Below are 23,779 nucleotides of genomic sequence, written 5' to 3'. Positions count from 1 at the left end.
ATTTCTTGGTTAAATTAACTTGTACCTAAAAATTAATTGTTAAGTCGTACTGTAACACATTCGGATTTTTTTTGTTAAGTCGTTCTTGAAATTTGAAAGGTTTTTGTTAAGTCGTACGTAAAATCATTCCGATTTTGTTAAGTCGTACCAGGAATAATTCGATTTTTTTCATCTTTTATATAGTTACTCTTGTTATTGGTTTAAGAGATCTGCTTCATACAGGAACTTCCAGCTTTACTTCCGACATTAACGGAAGACCCACTCGTTGCTTTGCAACGAGCTTTGCTCTAGTTATTATACTTTTTCTTTTCTTCTGACTCCTTTTTTGCCTCATAACTCAAAAGGTTTTTAACTGATTTTGATGAAATTTTCAGAGATTTTTGCAAGTTAGCGTCCCACAAAAATGTGAAAGTTTTAAAGAGAACGTCACTACCGTTTTGACGTGACGTCATTTTTAAAAATTTCAAAAAGTCATTTTGTCCCGGACTTTTCTCAAGAATGCTTTAAGATAGAGGCTTGGAATTTTCAATGGTTATGATTTGGTCGATTTACCTCTGTAATAAGACTCGAAATGAAAATCTGTCACTTCCGGTCGAAACCGGAAATGAAACAAATTTTTCGAAAAAATGAATTTTCTGATCAAATCAAAAATGAATATGTGCTTTATAGAGCTTATCAAGCTGAATCTAACACTGAAAGCCGTTTGAAAATTGAACGATTCATTAAAGAGATATCGGGGTTTAAAAATTGATTTTTCCGGAAATTTTGTTTCCGTGTCCTTGGTTTAAAAAATAGCGTAATGTTCAAAGTAAAATTAACTCGTACCGAAAATAATTGTTAAGTCGTACTTGAACAATTCGGATTTGTTTTGTTAAGTCGTTCTTGAAATCGGAAAGGTGTTTGTTAAGTCGTACTTAAAATCATTCGGATTTTGTTAAGTCGTACCAGGAATAATTCGATTTTTTTCATCTTTTTAGTTTAGTTACTCTTGTTATTGGTTTAAGAGTTCTGCTTCTTACAGGAACATCCAGCTTTACTTCTGACATTAACGGAAGACCCACTCGTTGCTTTGCAACGAGCTATGCTCTAGTTGTTGATTATATTTTCATGCTCGTCCATTTCATCTCAACAGTCAATGTGAAAACCAGTTTAAACCGGTTTTACAAAACAGCTGTTCTTGCTATTACTTATTCACTCCCTCCGTGATCTGCACTTTATATCGATTTATTTAAGTAAACAATTGATTTCTTCAATAAGGGAATGTAAATATAAGCATTAAATGATTTATTTTTGACGTCGTCGTGTCAATAACTGCCGTCAGTTGAGCAGACAAATTGAATAACGCGCGTTAGCGCGTTATGATAATTTGTCTGTTTACCTGACGGCAGTTATTGACACGAATCAAAGCTATAGTATAACACATGTAGCATACGGGGGGGGGGGGGGGGGCAGTTAAATTGAAACTTGCCGCCCCCGCCCCCCCCCCCCCCCCCCCACACACTGATGATTAGGATTTTCAGAATTTTGGAAAGTAACCTTTTCTTTTTCTTCTTTTTTTTTTTTTTTTGCTTGTCAAGATTATTTGAATGAGTCTGCCCCCCCCCCCCACCTACTTTTTCAAAAACGATGCTACGTGCCTGCTTAGCTAAGAAAAAGTGGGCGGGGAGCCCCCAATCCCCCACCCCACCTTGGTTCTAAAAACCTTTTTAAAAAAATTTAGCTATTTTTTTTTATATTTATGTCGGTTTTTCCTCTACATATATTTTCAAAATTACATGTAAACAAGATCATGGAGAAGCATCGTTTATTTAGATTTTAGGAACTTGAGGAACAAAACAATAGAAAAGTAAAAACAATGCCAGCGCTCTTATTTAGTTGTACCTTGTACATCGATGAAATGCCATATGTCTTCTTGGTAGACAGATTAATAGGACATGCAGGGCATAGGTGCTTGAGGACAGGACCCCCCCCCCCCCCCCTCACTAATCCCAAGTATAAACTTTCGGGACTTTATCGCGATAATTACCTATATAAAAAAAATAAGAAATATAAATCTACCAATTAATTCATGAAGGTATACTTTAGATCAGAAATATATCCAGAGACAATATATAACAGTATAATATATATACGTCCCTGATATATCATAAAAGGATGATAAAAAAATAGAGTAAAGTCCCGAGGTTATACTTGGGGTGGGGGTGGTCGGATCGAGGTCGGTCGTTTCTCGAACACCTATACATGTATGGAATAAATAAATTATATTCCGATCTCAGATTTTTTTCTACCAAGAGACTAATCTATTTACAATTGATCTCGAAATGATTGTCTGAGTAAATTTTGCAACTTTACTACATGTATATTTTTATTCACTTTAATATGTATAGTTTACAATACCGAAAAAAGCCATGGTTTATCCATGTTAGCTTTATGACTCCTGGCCACGTGCATTTGTTTACGGAAGCAGCGGTGCATTATGGGATATTGTTGAGGGCACGAAATTCGAAAACAGGAAAAATGGCGATGCGTGCGGACAGCTTGTTAGACAGTCCTGTCTCATATAACAGTTTCCAGCGATCGATCCCCCTTAGAGCTTCGAAGATTAACATAGGTAATTTATTCATTAATGTCATTTGGTATTTATTTGAAGCGAAGTGTAAAATTTGTTTCCGTCTGATTTGAGCCTGTAAACAAAACGGGCACCTGTTGGCATTGATATGGTTGATTGCAGTTGTTGTATTGAATTTAACTCGTGATCAAATCGTTATGAACGACAGCGGTTTCAACGTTTTATATTACATAGATAAATGGAAGTGAGCAACTTGGTACTTTGGTCTTTTGGGAAATTACTATGACTTAACGTACGTGTACCATATATGGCAAGAAAATAGGACTATGTTTTGAGGTGATACTTTTGTACCGTAGGGTACACTCCTATATCTTTAAGAAGAAAAGGGGTTACAAGGAGGGTACAGTGTAAAAGCATTGGAAAATGAAAGTAGCAAATTATTAAAGATACTTGTAAGTCACTAAGGTACAGAGGGTACAGAGGGTACAATGGTAACATAATGACTGAATGCCACAGACTAAGTAGCCTACATTTGATTCAATCTTTATTTCCTCTTTACAGTTTTTCAAATTGATATTATTTGTTGTGAATAATATAAAACTTGATATTAATTTTAATTTATTTCTACGTGGGTCAGTTCTCTTTATTTGATATAATTAAAAGTTTTTCTTGAACCTAAATTGTCTATGAAGTCATATCCTTACATAATAATCATGATTTTTATATTAATTCATATATACCTATGTTATAAACAGAAATATATGAAGCTCTATATTTTGGCTTGTACATGCACCCAGTGATTATTGAAATCAATTAGTAGTAATAATACTGTAATATGTTTTTCTTTTTTGAAATATGTACAAAATCTGTAGTTAATATAGAAATATTCATTTCTTATGACATGTATATTGCAGGCTTATCGATTCACATCTTTTGGTAAAACAATTTTTAATGGTAATCTTAGGGACATAAATAGGGACATAAATAATGTTATTTATGTCCCTGGTAATTCATATAAAAGATTTGCTTGGCAATGTGTTTAAAAACTACTGCTGATCTATATTGGAACATCCCTTACCTGAGAGAGTTAGATAAAATAATCCTGGGTAAATTCACAATTAAGGTTATTTCAATGAGTTTTTCATGATAAACTGTGAGGTCAGTACTTAACTTTTTTTAGCTCACCGAGACGAAGTCAAGGAGAGCTTATGCTATACCCTCGGCGTCGGCGGTGGCGTCGGCGTCGGCGTCGGCGTCCGGACCTGGTTAAAGTTTTTGTTGCAGGTCCTGTATCTAAGCTATTACTTGTCCTATCTTCACCAAACTTGCATGGATGATGCATCTGGACCTACCTATGGACTTGAAAGACTTGGATGCTGAATCTGGGTCCTAAAATTCAGATGCTGGAGGAGGTTAAGGTTGTTGGACCAGGTTAAAGTTTTTGTTGCAGGTGCCCTTTGATAGCAGTATCTTAGTTACTGCTGGTATGTACTTCACCAAACTTGCATGGATGGTGTGCCTTATGATACTGATGCACCAGACAGGCTTGAGTGCTGAATCTGAGCTATAGGTTTCAGATGCTGGAGGAGGTTAAGGTTTTTGGAGCAGGTTAAAGTTTTTGTTGCGGGTACCCATTGATAGCAATATCTAAGTTACTACTGGTCCTAACTTCACCAAACTTGTATGGATGATGCGTCTTATGATACTGATGCACCTGACAAGCTTGAATGCTGAATCTGAGCAATAGGTTTCGGATGCTGGAAGAGGTTAAGGTTTTTAGAGCTGGTTAAAGTTTTTGTTGCAGGTGCCCTCTGATGATTAATCTTAGTTACTACTGGTCCTAACTTCACCAAACTTGTATGGATGGTGCGTCTTATGATACTGATGCACCTGACAAGCTTGAATGCTGAATCTGAGCAATAGGTTTCAGATGCTGGAAGAGGTTAAGGTTTTTAGAGCTGGTTAAGTTTTTGTTGCAGGTGCCCTCTGATGATTATATCTTAGTTACTACTGGTCCTAACTTCACCAAACTTGTATGGATGGTGCGTCTTATGATACTGATGCACCTGACAAGCTTGAATGCTGAATCTGAGCAATAGGTTTCGGATGCTGGAGGAGGTTAAGGTTTTAAGAGCTGGTTAGATAAAGTTTTTGAAACAGGTGCCCTCTGATGATGATATCTTAGTTATTACTTGTCCTTACTTCACCAGACTTCCATGGATGGTGTGTCTTATGATACTGATGCACCAGACAGGCTTGAATGCATAGTCTGGTTTCGGATGCTGGATAAAGTTAAGTTTTTAGGAACAGGTCACATTTTTAATAGATGATAGTACTATTTCAAACTTGCATAGTTGATTTAACTGTAATATGAATGAATCGCAGAGGTAGCTTCAGATGCAGAGCTTGATCTCCATTATCAAGGATGCTTAAAAATAAATCTTAGTTATTACTGGTCCTAACTTCACCAAACTTGAATGGATGGTGTGTCTTATGATACAGATGCACCTGACAGGCATGGATGCTGAATCTGAGCCATAGGTTGCGGATGCTGGAGGAAGTTAAGGTTTTAATTGCTAGTGCCCTCTGATGATGATATCTTAGTTATTACTGGTCCAAACTTCACCAAAATTGCATGGATGATGTGTCTTATGATACAAATGCACCTGATGGGCTTGAATGCTGAATCTGAGCCATAGGTTTCGGATGCTGGATGAGGTTTAGTTTTTTGGAACAGGTCACATGTTTTATAGATGATAGCTTGCATAGTTGATTTAACTTTATTATAAATTAAATGCAGAGTTTGCTTCAGAAGCAGAGCCTGATCTCCATTATCAAGGATGCTAAAGAAATCTCCTACCTCACTCAAACCAGCTCGATAGATAGATGTGTTTGTCGATAAATGATATAACATGATTCCTATGATAAAGTATTGTATGATATGAAACAATATTGTTTGATATGATACAATATGATATCATATGTTATATTATAAAAAGTTATACGATACGATTTGATATTGTATCAATTTTTTTGATATTTTATGATATGATTATGTATCATGATATTGTTATGTATAGTATTGTATATTATGATACAATATTGTATAATATTATATTGTATTTTTAATTTATTATTTTATCACATGATACAATTACATAAGATATTGCAAAATATTATATTGTATCCTATGATACAATATTGTATATTCTATAATATTGTATCATACAGTATTGTATAATATGATATTGGTTTCAGTAATATAGAATTATATCACATGAAATTGTATTATATGATATTGTAATATTATATAATATTGTATCATACGATAGTGTATGATATGATATTGGTTTATATGATATATTATCATATCACATGAAATTGTATTATATGATATTGTAATCTATTTTATTGTGTCATATGATGCAATATGTATAATATAATAATGTATTTTATAATATTTTACCATATCACATAATATTGTATCATTTGATAAGATACAATGTTGGAATCAAATTATATTGTATTATATGATATAATATCATATAATGTATCAAATATGTTTCAGTGTCATTCAATACAATATCATTCTATATTATACAATATAATATCATGTTTCAGTGTTATGATGTATTATGTAATATGATATTGTAATATGATACTATATTGTATTATATTTTATGATATTGTATTATGTGATCAAATACAATAAGGTATAACACAATACAATGTCATATCATACGTTACAATATCAAATCTCATTATTGTTTATTACGGTATTTTATTTATTATATGATATATATTATATTAGAAATATGACATGATGCAATATTTAATTTTATATCATTGTATTGATTAACATATGAACATATGATTATCATAAAAAAATTTATCAGACGATATACGATATTTTGTCAAAACAGAATCCATGAATATCCAAGATCATAAAGTATGATTTTCATATAAAATGATAAAGGTGGTCTTATGAAGGTGATGTCTCATAAGGGTGATGCTCCGTCTCGGTGAGCTTAGTAATCTATGATTACCTATGTTTAAAAAGGGTGATATCCTGAGAGAATATAAACATTTCACTTAGACATGCTTCTCAACAAGTGACATAGCTACATTTATTCTGCATGCAGGTGTTGTCAACAATATGTCTTTGAAGTTTGTATAAAAAAAAAGGTGTGAAAGTGTGAGTCCTTGCAAATAACACAGAATAGAGTTACACAGGTAAACCATACACATTGGAAAGTCCTTGAGGTGTGAAATGATTAACACCTTGCAATCAACATAGGACATGTGTATAGTTGGTGTCTTCCCACTTAGCCAAAATTCTGAAATTTACACAGGTGACTGGTTTTGGCTAGGTTGGAATGGTGCGCAGGTGGTTAGGGAAGGGGGAGAACAAAAGAAATTAATTACAGGTGACCTATAGTCCGTTTTAGAATGACCACAAGTGCTTTGAGAAATTTTTGATTTTTTCTTTAAGTGGGAATAAACTGTATAGTTACAGGCCAAATTAAACTTGTATTCCAGAAAAATGCAAAACACTTAACATGTTTTTTAAGAAAAGTATATAATTATTTAAACATTCACAATATTTAGTTAAAGAAAAACCTTTTTTCATATGTTATGTACAACATTAATTTTTATACAATTGAATATTTTTTTCAAATGGAAAAAGGACATAATACATAGATTCCATGTGTGCAATTAAACTAAATTATAACAAGTGACATCACATCTAACTGTTCTTTAGTAAAATATTAGCATAATTATATGATTGCTTGCTAGTGGCAGTATATGTACACCACTAAGTACTTAATTAAATTAAAGCAATAAAATTATTTTAAATCGTAATGAAGATCATCCCTTCTTGGCCTAGATATATATTGTTTTTACTTTGCAAATTGTAATGAATTATCTTCAGCATTATAAATTCAAAGTTGGAAAACTGATCTCATATTTTAGTTTTAATATGAGCAATGGAAAAATATGCTTAACCTGTTTGCAATAGCTAAGTGTAAATGTATATTTTGAATAACCACCTTGCCACCACCTTGCCAAGCACCTGGGTACAGGACACACCTGTTGTGTATATCATGTATATTCTGTGTTAGTTCCATGGTTTTTTTCTCCAGGTGAACAAACAATAGATTTTAATTAGATATACACAAACATATAAAAACGTCTAGACACACAAGCTGTGAAATTTTATCATGGGAAATAGTGACTTTTTACATACATGCATTTTTTTCCATAGACCTCAAGTCTAGCAGATTTAGCATCTAAAATCAGTATATAGAGATGATTAAAATTGAGAAACAAAATGCACTAATAGAGCCATAACTTGAATAGTACATTAAATCATTTTATACTACTACCAATTCTTTTTTTAAATTTTGAACAATATTGAATTATGTACATAACAGGATTGGACCATAGGCACTCTGAAATTTTATTTTTAAATTTGTTTTATAAGATTTTTCCTAAGACACATAATATAAAGATATATTTGATAGTTTTATTAGTAATGTAAATGCATGTTCAGAGTAACAAGCACCAATTTTGTTTTTTACTGATCGATAAATCTTATTTCTGAGCACATTGTGTATACAAATAAATTCATTAAAGACATTTTACTTTACTGATAGTGTCATGGTACTACTCGTCTGGTTAGTCACTTTCGCAGCCTCTGATATTCTTTTAAACAGCTCTGTAAAGTGACCTACCTACCTAGCTAGTGTATAGATTCTGTGCATGTTTAAACTGGTAACATTTGGACATAAGCCGGTTTCACAAAGATACCCTTATATGATGATATGACATTTCATAATTTAAGATAGATGCAAGATAAGTTATAACTCATAGGCGTCGGAACGGGGGGGGGGGGGGGGGGGGGGGGGGCATTAGGCACATAGCATCATAGAGGGTTCATACCCCGCAGCAAAGATAATTGTCCCTAAATTTACCTAAAAAGATGGAAATATTGAGAAGTTGAAGTCATAAGTATACTTGCGGATTAGGATTTTCATTTTTGGGAATCAGATTTTTTTTCCCTTTTTTTTGCTTGTCTTAGATTTCTGAGGATTAGTCTAGCCACCCCCCCCCCCCCCCCCCCCCCCCCCCCCCCTTTTTCAGTTTGCTTCCGACACCACAGTAACTGTAACTGAATTTGGATCTGTTCCTAAGATTTGCTTTTTGGGCACTGACTTATCATAATTAGGGCCCCGCAAGAATTTGCGGGTGCCCTATAGTAATCACTCTGTCCGTCCGTCCGTCTGTCACTCTTCTGTCCACAAATTTCCTGTTTTTTTCTAATAACTTTTTTTATGGTTGCCCAATCAAGTTCAAATTTGGTATGGTAGTTCAGTAGGCAGAAATACATATTTTGATGCTAAGTTTGGTTCTCTATGTCTTCTGGTTTGGAGCTGGGGTAGTGGGGTAGATTCCTAACTATGCACAAGAAAAATGGGCAAAGAGAGATAACTGCTGAGAATGAATGGGCAAAGAGAGATAACTGCTGAGAATGTTACCATTGTATACATGGAAGGCTGTGCAATATTTTTCCTTTGGGATTAATTAACCTTCCACAGGAAGAAAATCCTAAGCTTTATCTTTATCTGTCACATTGAGATTAATTACTGCACTGCCTGTGTCTGCAAATGAACTTTGTTTTGAAGTTAAGGTCAATTTTGAATGATGTGTAGTATTGTGTACATTTTTTGAAATATATATGGATTTAAAATATAATATTCATATTTTATTTTGGTTAAAATACCGTACACAATGATTTATAATAATTTTATTGAATAGAGGCAAAGGCTAGGTATCATTGCATTGGTATCAATTCTTTGTTTTTTAACAAATTTTATTTCATCCCATGTTAACCCACTTTATCCCGTGGATATGACTCATTGGATATTTTTTTGATATCCCACAGTTGTGACTTTACAATGGGATTTGCCTAGGCATAATGAAGTAAAATAATGTAGAGTTTTATAAACAGTGTAAACATTGATTGCGGTGTATAAAATATGGGATAAATAGAATCTCATGATTTGTAGTATAATATGATTTTTATCCAACTTGTGTGTTTTATCCCCTCACTAAGGCTCAAGAAAAAAACACTTTAATTGTTGGATGAAAATCATATCCAACTACAAATCACGAGATCCTATATATTCCAGTTCTTTACATCTTCTGCCGGGCATTTATTTTTCATCATTGTTAATATAAAGAGGATGGAATTCAAATTTTTTTTCACTTCTCTATATTAATTGTCATAGCGGGGCCCTTCCTGACTGGTCAGTTTTCTAGTTAAAACTCATATTTATTTAGCTAGGTCCTGCTTATGTCAAATTTTTAAGTTTAAATTTGTATGTACCCATGCATCCAGTAAATTCTTTTTTCATTTGATATACTGTAAATTTAGACTTTCAAAGTGAATTAATGTAAATCTTAATAAACATTTGAAGAGTAAAACCTGTAAGTAATGTGCAGTGTCTACCTTCAATGACATCTTGATGTACATTATGTGTAGAAGATTTTACATTTACATAATTGCATGCCGGTACATGAGTATTCAGATAAAGAAATCAAATTTATTTGATATAGAGAGATCAAATCCTATTCGTAAGGTTTTTGGTGTCACATCTCTATTTCAAATATAATTCTGAAAACAATGTTAACATTCACTAGCTAAGATGTATGATATCAACTGCCTAAACCAATTGATTAAAAACATTTAAACTGTCACAGCTACATGTTGATTTTTAGTCTAGTACGTACATTTTTTGTCTACTTCTTGGTCCATTTAAATAGTCTGTGTTAACTATAATAATTAAGTTCTTATTCCTATATTAAAAAGGCAAATTAGACAATTTAGACTTAAAGGTAGGCCTAGGTGGAATGGAACTTTTGAAATATTACCTCAATGTAAGCATTTTTTCTTTTGGTATGGTGTACATCAGAGATGGGGGTGTTTTAGGCAAAAAGAAAACGACACAACCAAATACACCTGATAGAAGAATCTAGATGAATTACGAATAATTCCGAATGGAACAGCTAGCATTCCTTCGAAGGAACTAGCATTTGATACTCTTGAATCAAATTAGGAGAGCCAGGATTCTTTTATAGGCGGTACCTAATCCGTAGTCTCTGACCTACATCACCCCCACCCCTACCCCCTCCCTGCAAAAAATTCAACAATCCCATCCCACCACAAAAGAAACACCTAAATTTTCATGAAAAAGAAAAGCTTATGGATGGATAGGTCAAATCAGCATGAGGTAATTTTTTAATATTGTTATAATTCATGTTTTTACCAAACTAACAGAAGGCCATGATTTTTTGCATGTATAATTTTAAATCTTTTACATTTCTAATACGTGTGAATTAACTTATTTAGTTAATCTTTCTCAATCATGTACGAAAGCTTGAACTGCTTTAAATATTTTAACATTTCTCATCATGCAGACATAAATTTATGATTTGATCCAATTTTGAACATTGCATGTTGATAATTTAAAACGGTCTTGTCTCATGGTTTCCAGATACCTGGTACATGTATATAGTGAACTTTTTGAAGCTTTAACTGACAGGCATGTGACTCCTGAACCTTTCCTAGTTTATCAACATCAAATTATAGGTACACAAAGACCAAACTTCTTCAGCATATGCTCTATTTATGGTCTTACAAAAGATGGTGAAGAAAATATCGAGATTTATTTCTCCAAGAAAAATCATATATTTTACGAGGGCTTTTTAGGGGAAAATCAATCTTCATATTTCCTGATTCAGAAAATTCATGCAATAAACCTTTTATAATTATACATGTATTCCTATTCCTATGTAAAAAAAAAAAAAAAAAACCCTATTGTGGCCCCATATATCCTACCCCCCCCCCCCGCCAGTGATCATATTATTTTACATTACCCAAAGATGCTACCACACATTAAGTTACAGCTTTTCTGCCCAATTGGTTTTTGAGATGATTTTTAAAGACTTTTCTCTAGATATTCCTATGTTAAAATTTGACCCCCATTGTGGCCTTATCCTGAAGAATATTTTTTGCAGTAGCCAAATGATCTACTAGAATATGATTGGGGATGTTATTTTGATGGGGATCTGAACATGCAGTTTTCAAGATATTTGGTATTTTCCTGTTTCATGCAGGGTTTTCTGCATTTCTGAGGGATGAAGGCCCAAACTGAGGGCCAAAGGACAATAAGGGGTACGCAGTTGCTCCCTCAGAAAATTTCAAAATTTTACATTGCAGGAGGTGGCATATCTTGGACCTCTCTTGACATATTGGGACCCATTTTATTTTTCACCGATCTGTTTGGGGGTCATGTAATTAACATCATTTGATGCTTCATAATGACATTAGAAACAAGAACATACAATGTTTATGGTTTGGTGGTGGGGATCTCAACAGTTTTCAGGTATTTTCTTGTTTCATGGGGTCACAAAAATCCCACAGGGTCATGGCCTACATTATATTGATGAATCATAATACATTCTGAATCTCGAAAACACATGTGATGTAAAACTAGTACCCGATGATGTTGACGTGCAAAAGCAAATAAAGCGCCAAGTTAGTAATAATTATATACACCATACGGTCTATGACATAAACTGTGATTATTATTGATTAAATTAATTTAAAATTTACATGCCAACGGTCAGCCTCAGTTTGCACATGAAGAAAGGTGAAAAATGTGCATATCATTCTTTATGAAAATCATAATTTTTAAAAACTACCAGAAATAGCATGTGGCTTTTTTTTTACTAAAACTTCTACAAGATAGTGTTATTTAGGGGCGAACACTTGGTGTGGGTATTGCTGTTTAATGACAACATATACTGATCTAGTTCCATTTCAAATGAGAATAAGGGTTTATGAAACATTCTCCCAGAGTTTTGCCAAGTTTTTTTTAAACATAATTTACTTACAGTAATTTACATTGTACATTTAGAATTTGTTTCACACGCATAGTCAAAAGCGTGATCTGCATGGATCGAGTCACAGAGCTGAGAACTTCAAAACTTGAATAAAGTTTTCCCAAAGAGTTGTCACAAGCATTTTTTACACAAAGGGCAATAACTGTGTAAACTCTGGGAGTTTTCAGACTTGCGTCTTTTGGTGCCATAACTGTTAGTAGACAATTTAATATAAACATAAAATAAGACTTGATCCATTAAGTCTAATAACAAAAAAACTATCCTGAGTCGATCAAGTATAAAAAGCAAAAATTACTAAAGAATTCTTTCATCTAAAAGGCCTTTAGGATTGAATATACAGTACCGATCAGACCCAACCTAACACCAGAGTAAACCCCAACTAAACCCCGGGTTTACTTTCTGGGTTTACTTTGGGTTTACTTTTTGAAAATTTGGGTCCACTCGGGGTTTAATTTGGGTTTACTCGGGGTTTACTTTGGGTTTACTCGAGAATTGCTTTTGGAGTCAACTATATGCACTTAAGTGTGAAACAGACCTGTATTTCATCTTATCATCCTACTGCCGGTAATTCCTGCCCCTTGTATATTCCAAATACACATGTAGCGTCTGCTTTCAGGGTATTCTTGTGAATGGGGTTTACTCTCTGTGTCCACTCTGGGTTTACTTGGGGTTTACTCTTGGTCCACTCTAGTAAACCCAGAGTAAACCCAGAAAGTAAACCCAGAGTTTAGTTGGGGTTTACTTTCTGTTAGGTTGGGTCTGATCGGTACTGTAAGGTTTTACACACAGAGAGAGAGAGAGAGAGAGAGAGAGAGAGAGAGAGAGAGAGAATTTACAGAGAGAGAGAGGGGGGGGGGGAAGAGTTGTTTTGGTGGTATTACTTTAATGGGAAACACACTCTGAAAATAGAGTTGTAACCTACCCTGTATCCAAGTGTACCCTTTGTACCCACTGTACCCTTTCCTTCAGCTCATATATTTGATTTTTTAACTTAGAGTAAAATAAAGACTAATTCTTCACCCTTGTATCACTTTCTAATAGAGTTGTAACCTACCCTGTATTCAAGTGTACCCTTTGTACCCACTGTACCCTTTCATTCAGCTCATATATTTGATTTTTTAACTTAGACTAAAATAAAGACTTCTTCATCCTTATAATACTTTCTAATAGAGTTGTAACCTACCCTGTATCCAAGTGTACCCTTTGTACCCACTGTACCCTTTCCTACAGCTCATATATTTGATTTTTTAACTTAGACTAAAATAAAGACTTCTTAATACTTGTATCACTTTCTCATAGAGTTGTAACCTACCCTGTATCCAAGTGTACCCTTTGTACCCACTGTACCCTTTCCTACAGCTCATATATTTGATTTTTTAACTTAGAGTAAAATAAAGACTTCTTAACCCTTGTATCACTTTCTCATAGAGTTGTAACCTACTCTGTATCCAAGTGTACCCTTTGTACCCACTGTACCCTTTCATTCAGCTCATATATTTGATTTTTTAACTTAGACTAAAATAAAGACTCCTTCACCCTTGTATCACTTTCTCATAGAGTTGTAACCTACCCTGTATCCAAGTGTACCCTTTGTACCCACTGTACCCTTTCCTTCAGCTCATATATTTAATTTTTTAACTTAGAGTAAAATAAAGACTCCTTAACCCTTGTATCACTTTCTCATAGAGTTGTAACCTACCCTGTATCCAAGTGTACCCTTTGTACCCACTGTACCCTTTCCTTCAGCTCATATATTTAATTTTTTAACTTAGAGTAAAATAAAGACTCCTTAACCCTTGTATCACTTTCTCATAGAGTTGTAACCTACCCTGTATCCAAGTGTACCCTTTGTACCCACTGTACCCTTTCCTTCAGCTCATATATTTAATTTTTTAACTTAGAGTAAAATAAAGACTCCTTCACCCTTGTATCACTTTCTCATAGAGTTGTAACCTACCCTGTATCCAAGTGTACCCTTTGTACCCACTGTACCCTTTCCTTCAGCTCATATATTTAATTTTTTAACTTAGAGTAAAATATAGACTTCTTAACCCTTGTATCACTTTCTCATAGAGTTGTAACCTACCCTGTATCCAAGTGTACCCTTTGTACCCACTGTACCCTTTCCTACAGCTCATATATTTGATTTTTTAACTTAGACTAAAATAAAGACTTCTTAATACTTGTATCACTTTCTCATAGAGTTGTAACCTATCCTGTATCCAAGTGTACCCTTTGTACCCACTGTACCCTTTCCTACAGCTCATATATTTAATTTTTTAACTTAGAGTAAAATAAAGACTCCTTAACCCTTGTATCACTTTCTCATAGAGTTGTAACCTACCCTGTATCCAAGTGTACCCTTTGTACCCACTGTACCCTTTCCTTCAGCTCATATATTTAATTTTTTAACTTAGAGTAAAATAAAGACTCCTTAACCCTTGTATCACTTTCTCATAGAGTTGTAACCTACCCTGTATCCAAGTGTACCCTTTGTACCCACTGTACCCTTTCCTTCAGCTCATATATTTGATTTTTTAACTTAGACTAAAATAAAGACTCCTTAACCCTTGTATCACTTTCTCATAGAGTTGTAACCTACCCTGCATCCAAGTGTACCCTTCGTACCCACTGTACCCTTTCCTACGGCTCATATATTTGATTTTTTAACTTAGACTAAAATAAAGACTTCTTCACCCTTGTATCACTTTCTCATAGAGATGTAACCTTTTCTATAGCTATTTAAAGTTGAATCTCTAAAATCCTTCCTGACTCCTCTACTTTCAGTTTTAGTAGAAATATATAGTGTAACCTGGTTGTAACTTTTAACTCATATTTTATATAGTGGTGTACCCTTGGGTACAAAACTATTACCTTAAAACGCAGTCCTAATTTCTTGCCATATCTAACGTGTACAATCAACGAACTGTGTAGGGACGGGGGGGGGGGGGGGGGGGTGCTGCCTAAGTTTCAGTTTTGCTTTGATAATTCATTGTCATTAGTCAACTTTGTTCATTTAACTTTTGTTTTTTAATATAACAGTACTTAATTAATGTAACGGTACTTTACAAATTTTCTAATTTGTTTTACTGAGGGGTGGGGAGGGGGGGGGGGGTAAAAAGATTAATTTTATGCTGAATAAAAAGTTCATATATTGATATAATTTGCAGAATTGTTTTGTTTCATTACTATTTTTATGATGAGTTCATGTTATAAATAAGTTTATTTAAAGATAATTAACTATTTACTTGTATTATGGGTTGTAATCTTTGAGTGTGTACATGTAACTCTTGGTTTTGCTGCACATTGACAATGTTGACATGAATTTCAATGCCTAGGGCTAGATATTAAAATGTCAGCTTGCCTAGTGGTAAATCTTGTAATACTTGTTTCTAATCAATCAGATTTCAAAGCGAGTCAGATGGTTCATAACATGTTTTGATGACAATAAAATTAAATGTGTCACATGTAATCCTTGTCTTTAATCCCTTTTAATCTACAGTATTACTATTAGACACTGACATCTCTCTCTCTCTCTCTCTCTCTCTCCCTCTCTCTCTCTCTCTCTCTCTCTCTCTCATTTAACTTGTTTCACCATGTTTAACAGAATTTTGAACACTGGTACAAGTTTCTAAGTATAAAAACGTTTCAAAGTCTCAGGCCTGAAGAACTCACTTGTTTGAATTTGACAATATTATGCAAGCAAAGAGCTCAAAGGGGCATGGTCATGATTTTGGTCAAATTCTATTTTCCTGATTTTATTATTTACAATGTTAATTTAAAGTGAATGCTTTAGGAATGCAATTCTAATGATCAAATTTAAATTTGAGAGTGAGTCATGGAGTTATAAGCAAGATACAGGGCTCACAATTCTTTGTCATGTAAACATGCCCTGTTTTTGTTTTCATTGATTCAACATACCAGTAAAAAAAAATTCTTTTTCAAGCTGATTTGTCTATCTTCTTATTCATTTTACGCATAGATAAACACATTAAAATTTCCTAACTTTTAACATTCATTTCAGATCTAAAACTTGAATTTTTACTTCAACATTCAAAATGTGAACAAATTAAAGCTTTGTTTACGTAGCAAAGAATTGTAAGCTCTGCAACTCACTTATAACTCAACGAATGACACTCAAACTTTGTTTGCCTACCGGAAAAACCTTACTGATGCATTGTAAACATTAAAATCATAAAAATGATTTTTGACCAAAATCGGGACCAATGATGCCCCTTTAAGGTGGAATAACACACCTGAAAGAAGTCACTCAAATTAACTGTAAATTGTTTGATTATGAAAGATATAATGATAAATAAACTATACATATTTCAAATAAGCGAAAAATTTGCATTTTGAGGATAAAAAATGAATATCTAAAAATCAATTAAGTAAATAACAACAAAAGCCCCTGCAGGATTAGAACTCGGTAAGTACGGATCACAAGCCCGACACTTTATCCACTCGGCTATGAGGTAAGTTATAAGTTGCAGTCGATAAAATCCTTTTAATAAAACAAAATGTCTTTTTGATCAGAGGTCAGCCGTTTTATGACGATGTGTTATTCCACCTTAAATCACTTAAGTTTTAAATGATACTAGGCCTAATCCAACTTTTAATGGCATTTTAAGATTTCTTAAGGGTTTAATGACGATACATTTCATGTGGTCTCGGGTATAATTGATACATATTGGAGAAGAAACTCAAGAGTTTGTATCAATGCAGCCAGATTAAAATAATACATTAAGCATGATTATTTGCATGTGTGTAAAAAAAATACATTTGAGCTGGGTTTGGGAGCACCTACGTGTGTTTTTCATAACTAAAGGATTTTAAAATTTACACAAGATTGCACGGTAAAAGCAGAATATAATGAATACCGGTATTCTTATGTCCAGTCCTTTGTGAAATAATCATACAAACTGAAAAGTATCCACTTTTTTACTAAAACCAAAAATAATATAGCAATAACAAATTTATGCCATTAAACACCAAAATATTTAGATACAATTTTTTTTTCAATTCAGAATTTCTCTTCTAATTTGTGGTGACAATTGATATGAAGAACTCAGCAACATGCCATCAACATGTTTAAAATTCAATATGACATTGTATCATGATTGAAGTATATATATATATACCAGGGAGCACATATAAAATAAAGTTATTAAGTTTTTCAATTCCATTGATGTATAACTTAAACATCAAGTTTCCATTAAAAAAATGCATTGAATGAAATAATAATTAAGCACTATTATATCAGTTGTCAAAGTCAATCTTCTCCTTTTTTTAATCACATTGTTTCAAACTTTCATGTCAGATTTAAAGTTGTCTTTCTTTGATTGCATTTCACTTCATTTATTCTTTAACAATATTTTATTCCTTGGCAAATAATTTTACATGTATTGGACTGCTGGCTTTTCCTATATAAACCGCTATAGCCATCCAAGGTACAAGCAAGTTATTCTTTAATTTGCTTACATTTGTTTTTAATAAAATACTTTGATCCTTTACAATAAAACTGCAATAAATGCATTTACATGTATTCAGTTTGAAATTGTGCCCAGTCTTAATTCTTTTTACTGCCTGTAAAATATTGAAAACTAAATATTTCATGGCAGCTTGCTTACGTAATTAAAAGTGTTTTGCAAGCAATAACTTTCAATTTATGGATTTTTAAAAGAATTTGTTTTATTTTTAGTTGTGTGACTATTTACACATTATGAATGTTTAATGATTGACAAGCTTAAAATGAATATAATGATTTAGTACCATTATCCTAAATGATAATATTGGTTGACTTCTAAAATCGTACCTTGCATCCATAAATCTTCAATGAGTTTGGGAAAATGGATGATTTCTGGAAAAAGTGTAATGTTTCACAATATCTTTCAATAAATTTCATTACTCAGTCTCATTGTGTAGTTCAAAAGGGTTTCGTCACATCAATCACATGTAATGTTCATCTCTCTTTATGAATAAAGTAAATGTTGTAAAGTTGTAAGTCATAATGAGAAAAAATTCAATAATGACAAATGCATGTATTTCTACAAAAAACTCATTTATCAAATTTTCAAAGTTCAAAGGAAACCAAAATCGGATGGATGATTTTTTAATTATTTTAAGCCAGCATGAAAGTGAAATTTAATGGTCAATTATTACCAGAATCCTGTTTTTCAGCATGTCATTTTCTTCCCCCAAGGTAAAAAATCTCACCTTCATCAGATTCACAAAACAATATGTTGTATAGTGGGTTCCACACATTTTTTGAGACCTTGAGAAATAGGTATACAAAGGTGTTAAAAACCAATTATAAACAGGTGTGAAATCAGGTGTTAAGGCATATGTCAGTTACATCTTCCTAGTTTTATTAAAACAAGTGGAAAAAAATAAAAAGGAAAATAGGTATAATGTGTGGATGTTAAGTGATTTGGAAACAAATATGGTTTATATATTGCCAGAAAGGAAATGTTTTTAAGCATTAGAATTTTGAGATTGAAGAGAGACACACTTAGATTGATATCAAATAGAAGCATATTATTATTTTATATATGAGAAACTTTATTTCCAAAGATTCTTAACAATGGTTCAAGCTGTGACCCCATCAAGTAAGTTAAAAAAAAATGATTTTTTTAAAAAGTTAATTTTTATGTGATCTTTTGAAAGCTTTGATGAAGCTTTATAGTCTAGACAAAATGTTCATTTTGTAAATGGAAATTACATGTAGTTAAGAATTAAGAAAAATATTTTTTTAAATCCTGAAATTAAACTGTTAAATCTAAAGAACTTACAAAAATATTTGCTGATCAGGAGAATTATTTCTTTTTAAAACAACAACAAATTAAGATTTTAAGTACATAAAACATATTAAAAGAAGTAAGTCTCCTAATTAAGATACATAATCCAAATGTTGTGAGAGTACATCTGTCAATATTTGAAAATCAAGAACCCTGAGAAAAACTTTTAATCTAAGTTAATTACTAATTAGCCAGACCTGTTAAATAAACAGGGCTCAGTAATAGGAGAAAGAGAAAGTAGTATGCAGACTGCCTTAGTTTTTACACCAATTAACAAATTTAACACTGACAGATTGAGAGAGAGTAGATCACTGCTAGGAATGCTTGTGTGACCCTAAGTAAACACCCAGGGAGGGGGTATATAATGGATGTGGGAAAGTTAGAAGGGGGTCAAAGGGAAACTATCACAGTCTGCCTTTAAATATCAAGAGATTTCAAGAGAACTGGACATTTACATTTTAACTGCCAACATGACTAGGACTCTTGGGAATATCAGTCTGAATGTGACTGGAGAAATTCATAGATCTTGCAGAGGTATAAGACTTGAAAGCTATTGAAATTTAAGTTTTTATACATTTTTGAAATGAATTTTTTAACTGTGACTTTTCTTTTAATGCTTTGGGGGTTTTTAATCTATGATTTAAAAAAGGAGTTTCTGAATGAAAAATTTTGAAATTAAATGAAAATCTTTTATGAATTTTTAAGTAACATCCTTAAACCTAAAATTAAAAAAAAAATACAGTTAAAAAGTTTATCTCTATTTTAAGTTTTCAATCAGGCAAGACAATTGATATAATTTTATTAAGTTAGATAAAAGCATTCCTGGAATTTAAATATCAAATTTCAACAATCTTTTTTGTGTATTTTTAGGGCCATTTCGGGCTACTCAGATCTGGAATGAAATCGTGGATCACTTGAAGACTAATGTGGAGGTCAAGAGACGTCGTTACAAGATGAAGACTTACGACAACAGTTTCTCCGGGGCCCACGCTGTGGATGTCGTCATGACTTACTTACTCAGTGAGAAAAACACATTCAGCACAGATCTGTCCAGAGACAAGGCTGTTAAGGTTGGTATTTCATAAAAATGGTTAATTTGATAAAAATTTTATTTTAAGATGTTGAACTTTATTGATTTGAACACGCTGAAATTTTTTTAACTAAATAATTGCACTTGTGTCTTAAAAATGATATATACATTTATAGCTGATAAGAATCAAAAGTATTGGGTATTTTTAAAATCAATGTCAAACAGTTCTACATCACATTTTTTTTTTCAAAGAGTGAAATAGAGTTATCCCCCTTATGCTACATGTTCAGAGTTCTGTATTTTATACTTGATTTTAAACTTGAAATTTTTCAATTTTACTTATTTTTGACTTATATTTTCCACAGCTGTGTCAGTCTCTGATGGACCGCCAGGTTTTCTGCTCCATTAGTAACCGCACCAGCGAGATCAAGAAGATGTTTGACGACAGCCACAGCAAGCTCTACAGGTTTGTGGGCATGGACCCCCCAGAGGGCCTCGAGAACTCCAACTCCACTATCATAGAAACCAGCTCCTCTGATGAAGAGCATGACTACTCCATCATGGAAGATTGCAGAGGAAATCAGTCAATCAGGTAAAAGATCTTTGAGATTTATCATAACTAATTATGAAAACTTGTTTGTGATTAAGAAAAATTGTGAAAGTATATTCTGATTTTTTCAGAATTATTTAAAAATGAAATGAAAGGAACTATAGGAATATTTATTGCATTGAAATTATAAGAATATATATGGTAAAGCCAAAAAAAAATTCTTAAGAAAAAATAACAGAATATTAAGATTATTTGTAGAATAATTTATTAGGGACTTGAAGTTTCTTTTTCATATCTCATAAATATATTTTCATAATTTCGCAGACTGAGCCCTGACCAGGAGAATGGTTTAGATGACAGTGTGGTGTGTAACCCCATCGCCGTCAACAAGAAAGGACAAGTGCTACAGGAGATTATCTCCCTTCATCAGTCCTTCACAAGACGTCGTAGTCGTAGTTCTCTCAAGTCTGACACATCTATTCTAAACCGCAGTAGTTACAGGGACTCTCCTATACCACCAGAAGGTAGGTTTTCATTGCAAATGGCAATTTCATTAAAAGAATTTGCATATACATGTATTTATGACCAAATTTTAGTTGCTTCTTCTATAATGAAACTTTTATTTTGTTTAATGTTTCATAAAACTGATGTAAAAAAGAAAATGTTAATTTACATTCAAGATGCAATTCCTATTTGTTTGTTGCTTAATAAAGAGTTCTTTTGCTTTCAGCTATGGAGTGCCTATGGAGAGAGGTAGCCCTGTGCCAGCTGTTGACCATTGTAGAGATCCCATTCCTGGAAGGTCTGCTAACAGAACAGAAATCTGGCAAGAAGAGCACCAAACAGAGCTTAATGTTGACCAACTCTGTCTCCAAACACTACAACAGTGTCTGTATGAACAGCGTCTCCGACCCCTTCATGAGAACAGCCCTCAACTGCATCGAGTGTCTGCCCAAAGGTTTACTAGTGCTAGAGAAAGACTTTGTCCGTGAACAGAACCCAGCCGCCAAGATCCAGGCTTTCCATGTTCTTAGCAGCCATTACAAGTCACGGAGCGATTCCCTGCTGCCAGAGAATTTCATCGAGGTTCACCTGGCCATCTTGAATTTCATCATCCAGCAGAAGCATGAAGTGGCCATCGCCTCGCTACAGCTAGACATGATCATCCTGCCCTGGCACATCAGGGAAGAACTTCGCCGTCTGCTCAAGTTCATGGTGGCCTGTTCTGAGATGACCGACTTCTCTGTTGATTCCAAGGTATATTTCTTTAGAAACTTTTTTATTGGACAGAAATTAGTAAACTTTTAATGTAGAAAGATTTCAATCCAATTTTATTTTGAAATTGAAAGTGAGAAAACCAGAAATTACTAGCACTGACAAGATTTCAAATAATTAGTTGATCGAAAATTAAAATACTGAATGATACTTGCGTCAGCCTTGATTTATAAATTTTAATTACTGTTGTAGGTTAACAATGAGACACTGGTCCTGGACACATTCACTGACTGTATCATTCAACACAAAGTGGTGGCTCACAAGCTCGCCCGAGTCCTGGTCCTGTTTCTGATGAAGAATCTCAAGCGGATCTTTACTGTTCCCAAGGAAATCAAAGAACGAGTAGTCACACGTCTCAACGACCTAAAAACTGGCGAAGTCTCTCCTGTACGAGGTGCGTGTCTTAGATGTTGTTTACAGAAATTTTGAAATGAACAAATTACTAAATTCGCAAAAATTTTGAAAATTAAATTATTTTTTCAAAATTTCAGTTTTATGCTTAGACTCACAAGAGTCAGATATTTGAAAGATTTTAGTAAAAATTACCCCCAAAAAATAATAGAGAACTATATTAAAGTTTCTTTTTTTCACTCTTTGACTCTTTTTCCTGACAAAATAATGTAGGGATGCTTCTTAATTTGATTACAGAGTAAATTGAATATTTCTGAAGAAGCATCTTAATTTGATTAAAGTTTAAAATTGAAGATTTCTGAAATAATGTTTAATTTATTTATTTTACAGATAATGCCTACTGCAGTCAGGTGACTTCAGACGAGTACCAGAAACAGGCCACCGAGTGCACAAACTCGGCCTTGGTCTCCATGATGAACGGTATCCTCGACAACACCAACTTTACCCTCAAAGAAAAGAAACAGCGTCTACGACAGTTCCAAAAGTGTCATCCAGAGCTGTATGCCAAGAACTTCCACGGAATGTTGTAACGATGGAACTCAGTTTATCGGACTTATGGTGCTCTTTCTATGTAAACGAATTCTCTTGATATGTACCTTTTCAGATAATGCAGGGTTCATTGTCTCTAGTGCAATCTTATATTTTTTTACCGACTGTATAACATGTGATATTGTACATATATTTGTATAAATTGAACATTATTTATTGTCACCTCAAATAACTTTAGAACTAGAGTGTATTAACCTTGATAGTATTCTTTACTCTTTTTACTATTTACTATAATCCCTTTATTTCAACTAACAATCCAATGGATCTCCTATTATTCACTAATATTTTTCTGAGTCTTATAATCCCTTTTTTGTTACAACTGAAAATTCAGTAAATCTCATGCACTCTGTCTCAGCCACCAAGTATAGAATGTAGACGATTTTTAAAATACAATTTTTTTCACAGTATTGTCACACCTAATATTCAACTTTTCTTCTTCTCTGTCTCTTGTGACCTTTGATCTCTATTGTAACCTTTTTGCACTTAGATATTAACCCTATAGTCTTTGATATGTACTATATAATATTATGCATGATATTTATCAAACAAATAGTGCCAAATGCCTTGATTCCTTGAGAAAATGGAATGATATCTTGTTCTACTTACCAAATGTAAAACTTGTCTATGGA

General features: G+C 33.3%; 1 protein-coding gene across 2 annotated transcripts; it reads left to right on the top strand.

Annotated features, from left to right (window-relative positions):
* The first annotated feature begins 2,451 nt into the window (after positions 1–2,451).
* On the top strand, positions 2,452–23,772 carry LOC105344562 (DEP domain-containing protein 7). Of its 2 annotated transcripts, none has more exons than XM_011452353.4 (7): positions 2,452–2,611; positions 20,206–20,405; positions 20,731–20,957; positions 21,240–21,439; positions 21,646–22,172; positions 22,383–22,584; positions 22,932–23,771. In XM_011452353.4, the coding sequence occupies exons 1-7, from the start codon at positions 2,518–2,520 to the stop codon at positions 23,129–23,131; spliced, it is 1,650 nt and encodes a 549-aa protein (XP_011450655.2). In that variant the 5' UTR covers positions 2,452–2,517; the 3' UTR covers positions 23,132–23,771. The 2 variants fall into 2 exon arrangements, with proteins under 2 accessions (XP_011450655.2, XP_019929298.2); XM_020073739.3 differs by lacking the exon at positions 2,452–2,611 and adding an exon at positions 19,791–19,869 and having other exon boundaries at positions 22,932–23,772.
* The last annotated feature ends 7 nt before the right edge of the window (positions 23,773–23,779 follow it).

The sequence above is a fragment of the Magallana gigas genome, chromosome 9 (genome assembly GCF_963853765.1).
Source record: "Magallana gigas chromosome 9, xbMagGiga1.1, whole genome shotgun sequence".
NCBI classification, from domain to species: domain Eukaryota; kingdom Metazoa; phylum Mollusca; class Bivalvia; order Ostreida; family Ostreidae; genus Magallana; species Magallana gigas.
The sequence above is the reverse complement of the archived record's forward strand: the minus strand, read 5'-3'. Positions and strand labels throughout refer to the sequence as shown.

Excerpts from the sequence above, each read along its gene's own strand:
- LOC105344562 (XM_011452353.4), top strand. The coding sequence starts at position 2,518 with ATGGCGATGCGTGCGGACAGCTTGTTAGACAGTCCTGTCTCATATAAC. Across the intron at positions 20,406-20,730 it reads CCAGAGACAAGGCTGTTAAG|CTGTGTCAGTCTCTGATGGA; the intron begins GTTGGTATTTCA and ends TATTTTCCACAG. Across the intron at positions 22,173-22,382 it reads ACTTCTCTGTTGATTCCAAG|GTTAACAATGAGACACTGGT; the intron begins GTATATTTCTTT and ends TTACTGTTGTAG.